The sequence below is a fragment of the Chelmon rostratus genome, chromosome 17, assembly GCF_017976325.1.
Source record: "Chelmon rostratus isolate fCheRos1 chromosome 17, fCheRos1.pri, whole genome shotgun sequence".
NCBI lineage: Eukaryota > Metazoa > Chordata > Actinopteri > Chaetodontiformes > Chaetodontidae > Chelmon > Chelmon rostratus.
This window is the reverse complement of record NC_055674.1, coordinates 17516673-17534236: the sequence shown is the minus strand read 5'-3', so window position 1 is coordinate 17534236 and position 17564 is coordinate 17516673. Positions and strand designations below refer to the sequence as shown.

General features: G+C 44.3%; 1 protein-coding gene across 1 annotated transcript; it reads right to left on the bottom strand.

The window, feature by feature from the left end:
• Positions 1-695: 695 nt before the first annotated feature.
• On the bottom strand, positions 696-16996 carry LOC121620655 (trinucleotide repeat-containing gene 6B protein-like). The gene is made up of 21 exons (XM_041956797.1): positions 16718-16996; positions 15212-15299; positions 14806-14827; positions 14001-14438; positions 10776-13643; positions 10274-10429; positions 9903-10093; positions 9664-9726; positions 9280-9435; positions 8915-9052; positions 8011-8220; positions 7665-7775; positions 7045-7255; positions 6356-6508; positions 5970-6137; positions 5404-5550; positions 4578-4670; positions 4121-4336; positions 3814-3884; positions 2849-2988; positions 696-2749 (listed from the first exon to the last, which is right to left on the bottom strand). Exons 2-21 carry the CDS (start codon positions 15266-15268, stop codon positions 2176-2178), a joined length of 6183 nt encoding a protein of 2060 aa, XP_041812731.1. The 5' UTR covers positions 15269-15299; positions 16718-16996; the 3' UTR covers positions 696-2175.
• Positions 16997-17564: the final 568 nt, after the last annotated feature.

Here is a 17564-nt window from a genome sequence, read left to right as displayed (position 1 = left end):
CTCTATCAGTTGGTACAGTACCATGCATCTCCCATATGATACCCTGGCAAGCATTAAATCTCAGTCCCTGTATATAAATACACATGAAATTTGAGGCAAGTCACGTCTGTGAGTTTCTGCTATCCTACAAATTGCAGTTATGTACACTGGGCTCAGCCTGATTATCAGCACACATTTGAAAATGGCCCTGTCACAAAATGTTAGGATATCCTGTAAATCCGGCCTTAAATCTACAGGGAAAACTGTAGTCTATGATAATGTTCTTGTGGGCAACACTTAGCACAATGAAAATCCATAACTGCATCAGAGAGGGTAAATAATTTCATACAGTAAGCAGTGGCTTACAGTAGGATGACGTGGGTGTTAAATAGGATTGGTTTGTGGATGGTAATGAGAGGGTGACAGATGGACACCCTGGCTTGTTTTTCCGTGGCTCTGTCTATGAACAGCTCATAGGCCTTTCCCTTTATGTAATTTCTTTGTGGTACTCATCACTGTAGCATGCACAAAGCTGGATTTTTCACTGTCACCATACGATGCAGTGCTTACTGATCACATATGCATTACAGCATACAGGACAGTTTAAGACTTGGACTGGTTTAACATACAAGATACTCAACACAAAAAACTTTTAACCAACATCCAGAGACCATCACAAATACAAAATGACAAAAATGACAAGGACACGATTAGAAGCCAATACTTTCATCTTTATTAATCTTGTTCTCATTTGTTTAAATAAATTTTTCCTTTGTAAAATCTCATAACGAAAACACTGAACAGGAGTGTTAAAGCCTGTCTTAATTTAAAACGAATGCACAACAACAGAACATTAAAAACGTACGGCAACTCTTACTCTGCATCTGTAAACAACCCGTCCCACCCCTCCCTCCCGCTCCACACAGTTTGATAAGATTTGGCATGTCCATTTTCTCAACGCATATGCCTTCAGCTCTTTGTGTCATTAAAATGTTCTTTTTTTATTATTGCAGGTCGGACAATAAAAAAGACAAGTCTGCTTAAAAAAAAAAACAGAAAGAAAAAAACTTCAAATGAGAAAAAAAAGCATTAGTGCCGATATTTAACACACAGTCAGCAGTATACCAAATGCACTCATTTTTGTATAGACCTTCTGTATAGTAAGCAGCCTTGCCCACATTATGACAGGCAGTAACATGCGCACGCACACACACACACACACACAATCTTCACATTCTCTCTCTCTCTCTCTCACACACACACACACACACAACTGTGGTGGTTTAATTTACTTGGTCTCAGTCTCACTCATACTCATGTCCGTATAGTGTGTATGATACTGCACACAGTATTGACACATGGAGAAATGCAACATAGCCTCAAACTGCCAGCAATTTAACATTTATCACTGCAACAGTAACAAACATGTTCAAGAGAGAATAACAGAGAAAGAGTGCGTGAGATACAACAGTAGGAGGTCAGCATTTTGAAAACAGAACAATGACATTTTTCAATATTTTCACTGTTCAAAAAATTAAAACCATACATACAAACAAACAGAAAAAACTAACTTAACATACACAGTAGATACAGTTCTGTTTTCAATCAGAGCTGTTTGCATGTGTATTCGGTCTCCGTTTTTATGGGGACATGAATACAAACTGCACTTTAACCTCACATCATGTAGTAGTTTTAAGTTCTCTTATACGATGAAGGTAATGCTGTTTACAGTGCCCATCTGTCTGAAGGCTTGTCTGTATTTGGTGAGTGCATGTGTATGTAAATCTGTTGAAAAGTCCCCTATTTACTAAGCACATTGCAATCCAGTCAAGTCTTTCAGACCAACTGACTTTTCATTCTTTTTCAGGTTTCAAGTCTAAGCAGTTGAAATCTTCATCTGTGGAAAAAGGCTGTATACACATCTAACAGTCCCTGCATTTGTTTATATAATAGCTTAAGTCTGGCCACGAGAATGTGTGTAAGCATGTCTCACATTTCTGCTTTGTGTGTGCACATTAATATGCATACCATGTATATGTATGCAGGTGTATATATGTGTATTACATTAATATGCATACAATGTAAATGTGTTTGTGTGTATGTGTGTGTGTGTGTGTGCTATAGTAAGTACATATGTATCCCAGTGTATGTTGTATCAGTGTGTCCAAACCTACACATACAAATAGAGGGGGCTCATCAGATAGAATCAGCTCCTCCACCCAGCAGATCGCCAGGCAACAATGCAGCAGGGCTGTCCATTTGGTGCCTTTCCTCCATTTGTGGTGCCCCCCACAGGCTGCTGCTGGGGTACCCCGCAGTCATGCCACCCCAGAGGCCAGACCTCCCAGACTCTACTCCGCCAACACCTCCGCCTTCCCCTGCCCCATTGGTGCTCCATTGGGAAAATATTCCCAGCCCAGGTCCTTGGGCTGAAGAGGTTTCTGAAGAACTGCCTGTACCATCGAGACTCTGCCAGGCAGAGCCAGAGGACCTCACGCTACCTACAACCGCTGCTCCACTTTCCCCTCCTCCACCACCATTTCCATTTCCACCTGAAGTTGTGCCCGCTGGTGCCCGTTCATTGCCCGGGGAGCTACCGCCACTGCTGGCCACAGCTGTGCCCGTTCCAGATGAACCCTGCGTCCCACCAGCTGCTGCCCCACCTGAGCTGGCCCCCTCTGCCCCTCCGGCCTGGGAATGTGCAAAATAGCGAGCGACTTCTTCCTCACTCACAAACTCCGCCAGGATTGTGGTGTTGCCCAGAACACACCTGAGAGGGAGTTACAAGACAAGGCTCTTTAGATCAACAGGGGCATGTTCAGTGTTAAGCATAAAGTATGAGCATTAGTGAGGTTACAGGTTAACCTACATGTGCAGTGCTCCCTGGGCCTTGGCTGCTTCCTGCCGGCTGCTGTAGCGAATCAGAGCACTGCCCTGCGTCAGGCCGAGGTGGAAGGTCAGCAGGGGGCCATGCTGCATGCAGATAGTCCTCAGCGTGGAGCCATCAATCTACAGGGAAAGAAGTATAAAGGTAAAGTATAAAAGATTGTTTGTGTGTGTGAGGTGACAGTGGTACGGTAATTGTCTGCAATCCTGAGCCATCAATTATAAGGCCAGAGAAAGGTCAAGAAATCTATGAAGTTATGCAACAATGGTTATGTGTAAGAAGAACCATGTGCATATTAATAAGTAATGTAGTGAGACTGTACACTGTGGATTTATTGTTCTGTAATTCTGTCACTTACAGTAAGACATACAAGCTGTACAACCAAGTGCATTATTGTTTTAAAAAAAAATTCTGTATTACTAAAACAAAAACTTTGTCTAGTCTTATAATTCAACATTTTAAATTCCATGCTTCTCCCAGAGCAGTGTCATGCAAGTGTCATTTGTGCAAACCCTAATTGATTAAATGGCTCATCCAACTTCACAATCCAATTACAGCTGGGTCATGCATCATTCAGTCTAATTTGCATAAGACAGACTGAAGGGGAATATAGATGAATGAGCACAGAGATTTAATGCTTTTAAATCCAAACCCTGACCAATCTGTTTGGGCATCTGTTTTACTGAACAGCCATAATTCTGCCGTGATGAAGGGTTGTAAGAAAATTTGAATTCAACATTGCTTGCACAACATTCTTCTGATCTTTTCCACAACCTTCTGCACTATCTCAGTGTACAGACAACAGGATTACTGCTATTGAGATGGTTAATTTTTAAGTTGTCACTTTTGCTAAAAACTGCATGAAAATTGTACAGTTACTTTGTAATTTACTTCTCAGAGTTTCCACTACTCTCAATCTCCCCCTCCCTCTTTTTCTCAGTCCTTACCTGAGGGGTCAGGTTGCTCAGCAGCAACCAGCAGCTGCCTCTAGAGGCAACGCCATCACTCCAAGCTGAGCCTATAAAGAAAAAAGAAAAAGAGAAGAGCAAAACAGAGGAGAAGAGGAGGAAAAATTTATTAGCAGGAGATGTCATAGTTGATGGCAAATATGAGACAACTTTAATGCTAGGTTTTATGATAACGTTGTAAGACCAGAGTCATCATATCATTGTCAAGATCTTCTCCACAGTATACAGCTGTCATGAGTTACAAGTAGTTCAGTAATTATTTAAATGTTTTCCCTGTAAAGAATACCTGGCCCAAATCTTGACTCTTGATTAATCCCGCCCCCTCCCCAGCTCCGGGCCAAACGCGGGCCTCCACTCCCCCATGGGGAGGGCGAGGCCTGCTTCTGATTGGTTAAGCCAGGCGGGGGGCGTGGCAGTTGTGAGCTGTTGCGATTGGTCTTCCACAACTTGTTTTGTCCGATGGGCTCTGGGGGCCAACTGGGCTTGTACTCCGAGTACTTTCCTGAAGAGGAAATGGGGAGGTGGGAGAAAGAGGGGGAAACTGAGCTTTGGCAAACAGACCACAGAAATAGGAGTTGGGACGCAGTATAGCCAGCTCCTTTGGCATCTACCAGTAAAGTAGAGTGAAAACACAACTGAAAAGCCAAGTAACAACTTAGCTAATAAGATAAAAGATATTTAGAGGTCAAAATGCAAAAATAAAATGAAGAATATATGAAAATCAAAGAAATCAAAACATTTACCTGTGCTGTGCGCATTGCTGAGGGGACTGTCTGAGGCACTGTAGGGCCAGGCACCAGGTGAAGGCAGCGAGGTGTTAAGGGTGGGGTTTGGCCCTGCAAAACATTAAAAGGTTATCTGAAAGCCACACATCCTGTTGTAAACAAGACAAGGCAACTGTACTGCAGCAGGACAGCACATAGAGCCTGTGAGGAATACAGTTTGTCAAACCTTTGCTCTTTGAATTTCTGTCAATAAATGCCACTGGAACATGTTGCTAAAAAAAAAAACAACATAAAAACTGGTTGCACTAGCATCCACTGCATGCCTTACTTTTTGCATGTGTGGAATTTTAATTGAATTATATTAGCTCATCATATTGGAGAAGCCAAACTGGAAACGCAGTTTTTCTGTTGGCAGTGCAAGTTGTCTGACTGAAATCTAAGTGACTAATCTAAGTGTTACTGGAGTAATAATTCAGACAACAGAAATGCGTATCATTATTCACCATATAATATTTCCATCACTTTACAGTGAAAACAGTTAATAGTGAATAGGTTTATTGCTCAGCCCTAATCCTTATGGGAAAGAGCTGTATTCACCTTATTAACAGCCTTAAGCTTAACATTACTTTAGATAGTAATATCTAATCCATAGAGGTTAATATTTGCTAATAAAATGCTTTTATTCAGACTTTCAGCTTCATGCTCTTGCTGAGAAAAAGTGAGTAATGCCACTAAGTAAGTAACTATGACCACAAATCTCATGATTTTTAAGATTTGTAAGTAACATTTAAAAGTCAGTGCTATTGGAAACTATACTTATCAAAACATTAACACATTCAGATACCTATGTTGTCTCGCAGTAACTGGTGGTCAGAGTCGTTGAGGCTCGGGGGTCCTGGGGAGCCAAGAACACTACCAGGGGTCATGTAGGGGTCAGACTCTGGGTCTCCACTACTCTGGATTCCCTTCCAGGGCACACCAGGCTGGAACTCTGTCATTAAAAACAGAAATCTTACTGATCGAAAACATATGCTATATCATCGATATTTGTAAAATCAAACACCAAAAGAATGTAACCAAATTCTGTGGTTGTGGCTGTGTTTGTTGTTGTCATTTATTAAGGGACAATTTGACTAAGACTCCTATAATCTTTAACATAACATTTGTACATTATGGATGGCTATAAAATAGGAAACAAATGAAAGTAAGTATTTTGTTTTCTTTGCTTTGGGTAAGGTACATGAATGAAAACAGCACCACAGCTTCTGAGATACAGAAGTATTGAGTCAGTGTGTGTGCACACACACTGGACAGGTTGACACCTGTCGACTGTCCTCCCCTGTGTACTCCGTCTTTAATCCTAATTAGAGACAGGCTTTGGTAAGATGTAGCAGAGAAAGACACACTCACCTGGAGGCCAGCTGGATGTAGCAGGTTTATTCCCCATTTTACTCCCAGGGGTCCGGTGCCAGTTGTCTGCAGAGCCTTGAGGGGGAATCCCCAGACTATCACCACCGAGCATTTCATACTGGGAGTAAGGGGATCCTCCTCTCACTTTTATAGCACTGGGTAAAGGGCCTTGGGAATTGCACACAGAAGAGAAATAAGGTCAAACAGACTGACATGAGTAAGTCTCAAATCCCTTTGATTCGCAGTGGTTTATTCAGATACACTGTGAAAGACAGTAATTACCAACGCAGTAAAGACCAGACTGACAACAGCCGGGGAGCCAAGCTTTCCCAAAGTGTAAATTTTACCTTTGCAAAAATCAGGTTACAAACCACCTGTTATCCTACCATTCTTGTGAAGGGCTGTTTCAGGGGGAGATGGAGCTGGGGAGTGTCCCTCCATCATCCATTTGAAGCGGGACTGCTGTCCTCCTGTGTCCTTCATCCCTCCCATCATGGGACTGAGCTCCAGTCCTGACAGGTTTCCACCAGGGGCAAGCCCTGACAAGCAGAAAAACAGAAACACTCATGGGCATGGACATTTTACTAACATTCAGTTCAATGTAGCCTTTAGCTGAACTGGCAACTGTATTTTTTCCCCAGAGTTTGTGTTCAGTATCACTGGGATTGTACTAAGTACCAAAGGCTAGAGGCTGTTTAAAATGGAGGGCCGTTGTTATAGCAACAATGACTACAACGGTAATGTGTCTGCGTTAACACAAATTAGATAGGTATTCAGTAACTGGATGGTTCACCTGAACAAACAGAGAGATTAGCGGCAGGATGCTGAGACTCTATTATTGCAGATGGACAGGGTCGTGTGCTATTACCATAGTGCACACTTGATCCTAAATGTCTCTGTTGATTTGCTGACTCTATGTAGCCTAAGATAGCATTCTACAGTGCTATTTTGGCAGCCTAACAAACACTGCTAAAAGTAAACATCAAACTTCTAACTTCAGAATAGTTTTATTTATAGTTACCCACTCATGACTGCATCACATCTAACCCAAAAACCTTCTACCTGTTGGACTCACCAGAGTACATCCCTTGTGATTTGGCATGAAGGTCTGATAAGGGCCCCCCCATTCCAGGGTGTGAAAGGGGGTCTACCATGGCCTGTTTGGATAGGCCTCCTCCCAGGTGAGAGGGGGAAAGTTTGGAGCTCCCTCCTCCTGCTGCTGCTCCTCCAACTCCAGTCTGCTGATGTTGTCTCTGCTGCTGCAGAATAGCCATAATCCTAGCCAGCTGAGAGGGTCAAGATTCAAGAAAACAAATGTATCAGAATAACTGCTAAGTACAATGAGTGGTCAGAAACATTAACACCTTATTTACCAACATTTAGCATTTTACAGGCTCTAGTTTACATGATTGAGGGGTACACAGCAGTCACATTAGTGGAGTGATTTAATTAATAATTGGATCATAGACTATGTAAGGTCTTCATATCTCTGTGTGTCATTCTGAACTAATTCTCAATTTATTAATCCAAGTAAAAAAACAACAGTTCTGACCACTTCTCATTTAGTACTGTCTGTAGTGTGATCGAGACAGTGTTTTTACAGCAGAGAGAAGAAACACAATAGTAATGGCTGTAGCCCTGATGACATTGTTCTGTACCATACCATGGTATGGTACAGAACATGACCATACTCACCTGCTGTGGGTCTGGCTGCTGCCTGAGAGGCTGAGGCTGAGGGAACTTCCTCTGGTTCTGCAGAAGCTGTTGCTGCTGTTGCTGCTGCTGCTGTAGCAGGAGCTGACAAGCCTGTGGGTTAGGGAAAGAAATGGTCAGACATGGAGGTAAGCAAAGAATACATAGGCTAGTGCTCACATACAGACACTGCGAGTATGTTATTAGGGATGGGTTTATTACAATTCACCACGTATTTCAAGATATTCCAATACAGGGTTACACAAAGGCAGACAGACAGACAACAATGAAGTAATTATTTCAATGTGATGAATCACTCCGTCAATCATTCTAACAGTTAGTCATGTACCAGATGGAACTGCTGCATGTGGGGGTAAATGTTGCTGAGCATTGCTAGCTGCTGTGGGGAAATCTGTGGAGGGAACACTCCTCCACCAACACCACCGACACCACCGACCCCTCCGACACTTCCAACGCCACCGACACCTCCTACTCCTCCAACCACTCCACCCACACTGCCACCAGGAGAGGGCATCTGCTTCAGCATAGGACCCGGCACCTGCATGTCACAGGAATTTCTTTATGTATGGCTGTTGATACAGACACTTTAATATGAGACAACAGGAACAGCGTGCTCATCGAGCTCCACTCATTCCAAATTTATTAATGACTGAACAAATTGAAATTCAGTTTTAAAAAAGTCCTTGCACACCATCTAGTCTTAGTGACAGGTGCGCAAGATGGAAACTACTGACTGGGAAGAATGCTATTTTGAGCAGCCGCTTCTTATAAAATGGAATCTCGCAAAGTGAAGAGGCTTCAAGATGCAACGTGTGTGGTGCTGCATTACTGTCTAAGGCCAGATGAATTAGACAACAATTAAACAATATAGAAGAAGAAAACCATTAAATAAACAGTTAATATACAGTGAACAGGAAATTAAAAAAAATAGGTTGATTACTTCATGTTTACACTTGTGTTAATCACCTCCTAAAGGCTACCTAAAAGCCACAGCCACTGCTACTATTTACTTCCAGACCACAAGGCAATCAACTATTTGTTTGTGTGTACTAACAGGAATAACATATTACTATGGGTTTACTGCACATCACTTTACCCCCAACTCCTTATGACATGCAGCGTCAGTATTATGAGCAATATTCTGTCAGTACTGAAAGGCACACAAACAACACTTTTGTTTGTGTGAAATGAATGTTGGCAGGACTCAACGGCAACGACAGAAAACAACAGACCTGAGCAGACAGGAACTGATGAGGCACTTGAGCACGTAACCCTTGGGAGGGGTTCATTGGATGCATGCCAGGCTGGTGCATCCCTCGAGGTGGAGGCATCCCTCCACCACTGCCAACAAACACTCCATGGCCACCCATCTGGAGTACAATAGAAAGCATACAACAATAGGAATATATTTGCGGTGAAGTTTTCTCAAAGTAACTTCACACAGTCCTCAATTAAGCACAACTCAAACTTGAATGAAATAACCCTGTGGCATTTATTGGTATGTAGAAGTTAAAATAATACAAAAGGATACGTGTTTTGAAAAAGGAAGGTATATGAAGTGATTTAATACTAGTTAGCACTATAAACAGACTCATACCTTTTCACCATAGGGCCCCATGTCAACAGGACCCATGTCTTTGGAACTAGACATGCGGTAACCACCTCCTCTTCCTCCTCTCCGCATCTCTCCATTATAGTCAGTTATTCCTCTCTTGTCTCCTTCCATCTTTTTGTCAACACTTGGGTCATCACCCTACGAAACAATAAAGTAAATTAGTGACCTAACACTTGTTCATGGGACAGTAACAGATAACCATCCATCATAATACCATTATCAATATGGGTAACACAAGCTTTGAATAAATATCTTTCGGAAAAAACACTTAAGATATTAAAGTAAAATGTTACATAAAACAAATGACGACTGCTTTTTTCAGTAGCTAGAAATTCACGATTATATTCTAAGGAATTGACATCTTACCAGAAGTCCCATGTTTGAAAACTGGCGGGATACTGGGTTCATCCAGCTGTCCCCTCCCCCACTCTTTAGGAAAGAAATTCAAACATTATTCTCGGTCAAAAAAGGGAATACAAAAAGTGCAGATAAGTGTCAATATTGGGGAAGTTACAAAACAGAATGAAAATTGTTTTGACTTAATACAATGAACCAAGAGAGGCCATGTAAATTGTTTGTGTGTCCTAGAACCAAATTTTTCCTACCTTGATGTTGCCTCTCTTTCCTCCATGAGTCTGACCCCAGCCTCCAGAGTTGAAGGAAGAGCTGCTTCCCTGGGAGCCAGTGCTGTTCCAGACCCCTCCACCACCATCATCTTCCTCATCCCAGCTGGGGTGACGGGAGGCTGCAACCGAGCCCTCTCCCTTCCCACCCCAGCTTTCCATTGACTTGGTGCCTGCAGAAAAATCAAAGCAGATGGTTATGATAATGCTGGCAGAGAATTCCTCTGTTTGAAAATGCTGAAACCCTTTCAAATTGAAAGATGTGTGATGTTGTTTGATTTGAGAATAATCATCAACAACTCAGAACTCAAATATTGTAATATTTTGAATTACAAACATTTTTCTATTCTTACCAGATTTACCAGGGTTGGGTGAAGGGTTCCCCCAGCCAGAAGCTTTGCTGGGTTCATCTGGATCACCCCAACCTGTCGCTGCATCTGACGTCTGGCCCCAAGCAGCAGTACCATTATCCACAGATTGTGCACCTCCTCCTCCCCACATTCCTGGACCTGGAGAAAAAATTAAACACTAACCTTAGACCATGCCAAAGAGAAGTTAAACGTATAACTCTGATTGCAAGGGTCAGTGAGTTGTGTTAGTGAGGATGACATCAGTAAATATGGTGGTTCTCAGGTGCAGCTCTCCCTGATATTTAGAATCAAGGACATCAAAAAATCCTTGATTGCAATATAGAAACTACATATAGAAACTACTGGTATGTAAAAACATTTTGCAATACTTTAAGAACACTTCAAATGCTAATGCTTAATCTACTCTGGTTGTGGATTGCATATATATATATATATATATATATATATATTTTTTTTTTTAATAAATGGTACACCTTATTCTTACCAACTGCAGCGTTGGCAGGGTTTGTGTCCCTGCTGTGCTGTATCCCCTGCTGCCTTCTAGGTGGTTGTTGCTGCATGGGTAGTGGGGCCTGCTGACCGGGGCTTTGGTCGGACGTAGCACTGTTTTTGTCCCACAAATTCACATTCTTGCTCTTGTAGCAGGTTGGGTCTCCCCAGGCTGAAGTGCCATCATCGATTTCCATTTTGCGACTGATGGACTGAGGGGAAGGTTCTTCCCAGCCACTGGGCTCCAGGGAGTCACCCCCAACCCCAGAGATTTGGGGAATCGGGCCAGAGGTCCAGCCTAAACTTTGGTTCTGATTCTTGGATGGTGGACCTCCACCTCCAACATTGGACCGGCTGTTCCACCCTCCTTGCATGGGACCTCCCTGTGACTGCTGGCCCTGTGATTGGTGTTGCTGTTGATTTGGGGTTTTCATTGGTGCCACTTGGCTGTTTGGTATCTGTGCTGCTGCTGTGAGGGGCTTAGCAGTCCCCCAGTCCTGGTGGGACTTGCCACCACCCACGTCTGCCCCCCATCCTCCTCGCTGGGATCCCCCTTCGTCCAAATTAAGCCAGGAAGATCCGTCATCAGAGTTGCTTCCACCTCTGCTTCGCCCATCGCCACTCCCACCTCCTGGTAAGGAGTCTCTCTGTCCCCAGTCTCCTCCCCCTCCACACTGTCCTCCCCAACCACCTGCCTCCCCTCTTCCGGTCCCCTTCCATCCTCCTGCCCTGCCTTGTTTATCCTCTGAACCATCTGCCCACGCGCTACCCTGTTCTCCAAAGTCTCTCCAGTTCCCTCCTCTACCTCTGCGATCCCCCCACTGCTGTTCTTCAGTGCCCCATCCTTTGACCTGCTTTTCAGGTGGGCGATCCCCCCAGCCTCCAGCTGCCTTCCCCTGGTTGCCCTCCATATCCTCTTCTGGTGTTCCTGGCTTCCTTATAGTACCACCAGGCATGTGGGCAACACTGGTGGACTGTGTAGCACCACCATCCCAGCCATCCCTCGCTGTAGCAGTGCCGGAGTTCAGGCCGGTTGTGTGACTGCCAGCAGATAGATCATTATTTATTGAACTGGTGTTAGACAGGTACCCAGGACTGCGACTAGTGGTAGTGTTCATGGTTGCTGATGAGAATGCAGCGGAAGATGAAGTGCTTCTTTCATTTCTATTTCCTACTCCTCTTGTGGTGTCCAGGTCCCAGGCCACATTCTGTCGTATCTGGGTCTGTCCCCAGCCTGTGTTAGACAGAACCCTGGGGTCCAGGTCTGATCGATTGAGCATGCTGAGTAAGGCCACTTCAGCATTGGAGGTCTTGAGGGAATTGTGGCTTGCAGACGAGGCTCCCTCCTGCGTTTGTCCGCTATCACTGCCTCCTCCACCACTTCCAGCAATGGACCCTCCTCCGCTAGAGGATGAGGGTTCTCCACCTCCAGTGCCTCCACCCTGGCCGCCCCACTCCCCAACTGCACTGTCCCCACTTTCCATCCCTTTCTGATTGTCCCAAGCTTTTGTCATAGTTGAAAACTTTGGTGAGGCAGAGTCCTGTAAAACACTGCCACCAATACCTACACTGCCTCCACTACTGCTGCTGTTGCTGCTCCCATCTCCTCCTCTTCCACCTCCTATTGCTAAGTTACTCGAACTTGCACCTCCCACTGTGCCACCCCACTCTGCTTCTGAACTGCCTCCTTCCCACGCTCCCTGAGATACCACTGGGGTATTTGAGCCACCATCATTTCCCCGGCCCCACCCTGCCTTGTCACCCTGGCTACCAAAGCCCCACACATTCCCTTCCTGCCCCTGAGCTACAGTCCCACCTCCACCCCATCCATCTGCCTGTGAGGCACCTGCACTGAGGTCAGAGGCCACAGGAGGCATGGATCTCCAAGAAGATGAGGCCGCAGAGGAAGACGAGGAAGAGCCAGAAAGATTACCACTCCCTTCTCCTTCAACACTAGCAACCCCACAGTCCCTCTCATCACCATCTTCTTGATTTGGTCCTTCTCCTCGTGCTCCCCCTCCTGAACCCAACTCCGACCCTAAACTTCCTAAGTGCTGCTGCTGTTCTCCACTCCTGGCTCCCACAGCTGTCTCAGTGTGCTGCTGATGGAGACCAGTTTGATTCACAGATGAAAGAGAGTGAGTGGTGACGAGGGTGGTGCTGGCAGAGAACGAAGAAGCTGAAGTAATGGACGAATGTAGTGGAAGGACATCGCTTGTCGAAGATGATGTCCCACCCTGCACGAGGGCAGGCCAGGCAGAGGGGTTCACATTAGGGTTGAAATTGGCACCAGGGACACTACTGCTGCCACCCACAGGGCTCTCCTGAGGCCCAGGAAGAAGATGGGAGACTTTGGAATTGTAAAATGCTGCTGATCCTAGCCCTGCCTCCACCTGAGAGGAGGTGGAAGAGCCCCACACACCACCACTTGACTGAACACATTCATTAAGCGAGGAAGAGGAGGAAAGAGGAGAAGAACGAGGTGAGGAAGGATTGTCCATGTTCCCTGCTCCTCCTCCTACCGCTCCTCCCTTCTGCTGGATGTTTCTCTCACTCCATGAGGCACTACTGTTGTTGTTGTTACTGGGGCAGTCTTGCTCCTGCATCCCTCCTCCAGCCCCATTAGAACTCAATTTGGCCCCGCCTAGGATGCTAGGCCAGTCCCCCAGGTCAGTCCCATCCACAATCACCTTCCCGCAGCCCTGAGAAGAGGACGGGCTGCCAGAGCCTGCCCCCCATGTGGAATTTGCATAAGTTGAAGTAGTAGTAGTAGAAGACGACGACGACGACGACGACAGAGCAGCGACACATAATGAGGATGAGGAGTTGGTGGGTGAAGCGGAGGATGAACCAAGGTTGGAATCTACATGGACAAAATTGAGACCATTCACTTAACTGACAATTTAAGCATTAGCAATACTAATGACTTATACAACTGGTGGCCCCACTAGTAGACATTACTCATCACTACAGTGAACACATATCATTGCTGTCATGTACAACTACAATTATAGTGATATTTATATATCATACTGTCAACTGATGGGTTGTATGCTGTTGTAAAATCATTTTAATGGCTAATGGATAAATTGCAAAATGGATAGTAGCATCCCTGAAGAGCTACTTTAAGAAAGAAGATCACTACTTTTGGTGCCATGTGGTACTCAGTGGACTACATATCAAATTAGTTTATCGTTTTTGTTCAGAGACATCAACCCACCTGTGCCTCCAGCTGTGTTTGCATTGGGGTTATCTGCTCCCTGTGAGGAGAGAGATGGGGTGGCTACCCAGCCACTGCCTCCACCAACCCCTCCTGCAGCCCCTTCCCCTCCTCCTCCCAGCAGCATGGAGGATAGCGGTGGCTGGCCCCTCTTCAGAAGCACTTTATGGTCCTGCTGGCAGCGAAATCTTGGTGGAACCTCTCTGGACATGTATCGCTGCTGCTGGGAGGTCTGGCTTCCAGAGGGGGAGGAGGAGGGCTGTCCGTTGGCCACAGCAGTTCGCTGCTTTGCATTGTTCCCGCCACCAGGAGGAACTTGCGCAGAAACCCCAGCTGCACCAGGACTGGGGGATGAGGGGGCAACAGGGCCAGGGCTGGGGGACACTGAGCCTGGGGTGGTGAGCGGCTGGGAACAGGAGGGCTTTGCTGATTCTGGCACTGAAATAAACAAAAAAATGAAGGGTGTGAATCGCTGGTAGAAGTACAACAAAAACAGGAAAGATAGCGTGGATGTGTTACTCAGCTGCAGGCAGGTTAACCTTCTCTTTAGCTAAGCGTTTAAGAAATGTTAGTAAAGTTTATAAAGTGTCTAGAGTTTGAATATACATGTGCATAACCCTATGCAATAATTTCTTCTGTCATCACAATATATTAAAGTTATTATAAGAACAGGCTACTGATGATTAAAACTTACTTACAGTGAGACATAGACATCATACCACTGACATTATCATATGGAATAGTAAGTGACAAAGGAAGAAAAGTGTGATGATGACACAAACAAAAGTAAAAAAAAACCCCATACCTTTGATTTTCTGTTCTGGCACCTAAAATTGAAAGAATAAGTGAGTCAGATACACAGCTGAAGAGAAATTGCTGGTGGCAACTTAATAGAAAAGAAAGAAAGAAAATATTTTGTTTTGACATCAGTATCTACATACATGGATGTGGACCTAAAAAAGTAATCTTACCAGGCTTTAGTATTGCTATTGCAATTGAGAAACATATTAAAAATTTGAATATGACGTTGGATATTCATTTTGCAATATCCAAACACGGCAAAAGCTCTAAGATGTAAAACCTTGGTTAAGTTTTTGAGATGCATCAGCTCCAATTCAACGAAAACAATCCTGGCCATAAGTGGTAATGATATGGAAGTGGGAATATCACACATGTTCTCTGCAAAGTGGATTTTTGGTGATGCTGTTTACCTTCTGAGAGGTTTCCCTTTTCTTTTTATCTTCTTTCTTCTTTTTCTTGTCTTCCATGAACTACTGCTCCCTTTCCTGATTCTCCTGTCTGTGGAGAGAAATGTACACATTCAATTATTAATGTTACACCTCAAACCACACTGAAAGTAATTTAAGGCTCACACAAGAATGCCCTTTTTATACACAGATATACCCTATGACCCAAAATTAATATGTATCTCATCAGATTACTGCCAAGTACTCTCCTATACAGTCAGTGTTGTAAGGACTGTAACGTTAACCATGGACAGACAGCTTGACAACAGCCCATGGTAGCCTAGCTTCTCACTGCATAATTCATTAACCAGCAAACGATTGCAATTCCAACCAAATGACAAAACAGGCAGCAGTCAAACAAACAAACGACTTCAAACTCTAAAACATGTCAGATTGTTTTGCATTGCAGTACAGACATTAATAGCAGCACGAGCCACGGAATACTAGCTTTAATGTGAGTTAATCTGTTTAGTGTCATGAAGGCTCTCACTGACCTCTCACCTGCCTCCCACCCTGCCCAAAGTAACGTTAAACCTATGAGATATGCAGACTACAAAACGTAAAACCAAGTCACATGAGCCTGTTCTTGCGGAAGGCAAAATATACTTCAGGGGGCTGAGAAATGTATGCGGAAGAGTAAAGGGATCTCAAATACCAAGGAGCTGTAAATACGACTCGGCCCAGTGTTTCTGTTAGCTAAGCTGCACATAATTAGCACCATGTAACACAGCGCTAATGTAAGCTAACTGGACAACTTATGGTTTCAACCCTTCGCTGTACCCTATATAACTGCACCAACGGACATTATCTTTAATAATCAGTTGATGTAATAAATGAGAACCCCTCAAAGGCAGATGTTTACAGTTGCATTAGGGGGAAACAAGCTGGATTTCATGTAAATAACAGGCCAGTAAAGGATAGCTGTGCAGCTACGAGGGACCACCAGAAGAGCTTCACTCGGGTGACCAACTAGCTAACGCTAGTCGAGTTTAAAGCGGCTGGTGAGCACTGTGCGGTGACCTGAGGAGCCGGGGGCTCGCGACGGTCGGCAGTCCCAGAGCAAGGTGCCTCTGACGCTCCGCGCGACCAATCTAACCTCTGCGCAGTTGACTGCAAACAACAGGCACGTAATGTTAGCCGACGACGTGCGCCTTATTTTTAAACACGGCGCATTTCGTTTACACTATATACTATTGAAATTCGTAACTTTGCAGTTGGCTCAAAAACACTAATGTTACGAACAAGTCAGTGAACTGGCAGCTAGCAAGCTGGGTGATCGGTACTAACGGGCGACAGGGCCAAATTAAACGACGAACTTCAGTGACGTTTCTTCAGCATTGCAACGCGTATGTTTTAAAACTGAAACCACAAAATTGCTGGCTGCGTAAAGGCGGACATAACTACTGTTATCTATCAGCACATACATAATGAAAGCTACCATTGAGTATAACCTTAATGTTGAATACTCACCTCGGGAATCACACAGGACATAAAGTGCTTCGGTGCAAAAATTCTTGCAGACCTACCGCTAGCAGGCTAGCAAGGTAGCTAGCCTAGCGAGCTAGTTCTTCGAGGCTTCCAAGGCTAAATTGAATAAGAAATGACATCACCGAGAGGCGAAATGTTAATCGTAGAAAAACTGAGGAAAGGCGAGTATCCTTTTTGAGCGACTGTAGTTCTCAAGCTGTAAACAAAACATGCATAACCCCTTGATGACTGTCAGACGCTGTATGATCGTTTAGTTTACGATCGGCCATTTTGCTTCTGTGTAGAGGTTTAGCCAGCATATGATATCACCAAGCTGGTTGTTGATCAGAGAGGGGAGGAGGAGCAGGGCGCATACCGCCACCGTCCACCAGAGGGCGTCTTATCACTGGAAACATGACGTCATACACGCGGGGTATAAATAAGTAAACAAATGGGTCAAAAATCTGTGATTAAAGTGAGATTACCTGCGCAGGGTTTTAAGAGCCCTTATTGTAAATCGGTTACATTTCTAAGCTGCAATTTTAAAGCTACATCTTGAACACAATTAGCATTTTCACATGTTTTCGTTTATATTAATGGTGCTGAATAATTGTGCACACTCTACTAATTTCGATTTTTGAGGAATGCTGTGATGTTTTTGCAACTTTAGTGACAGGTAGCCAACAGACAGTTTCTTGATGTTCCAAAAAAATAGCTTTTTAAAGAGTTTTACAACATATATTTTATTAATTTATTACAAAGTTTGATTGATCGGGATGATCAATCTTCTTCTTCCTGTGGTAGCCAGAGAAACACAGCATTTTTGTCGCTTTTGACAGGAATATATGTA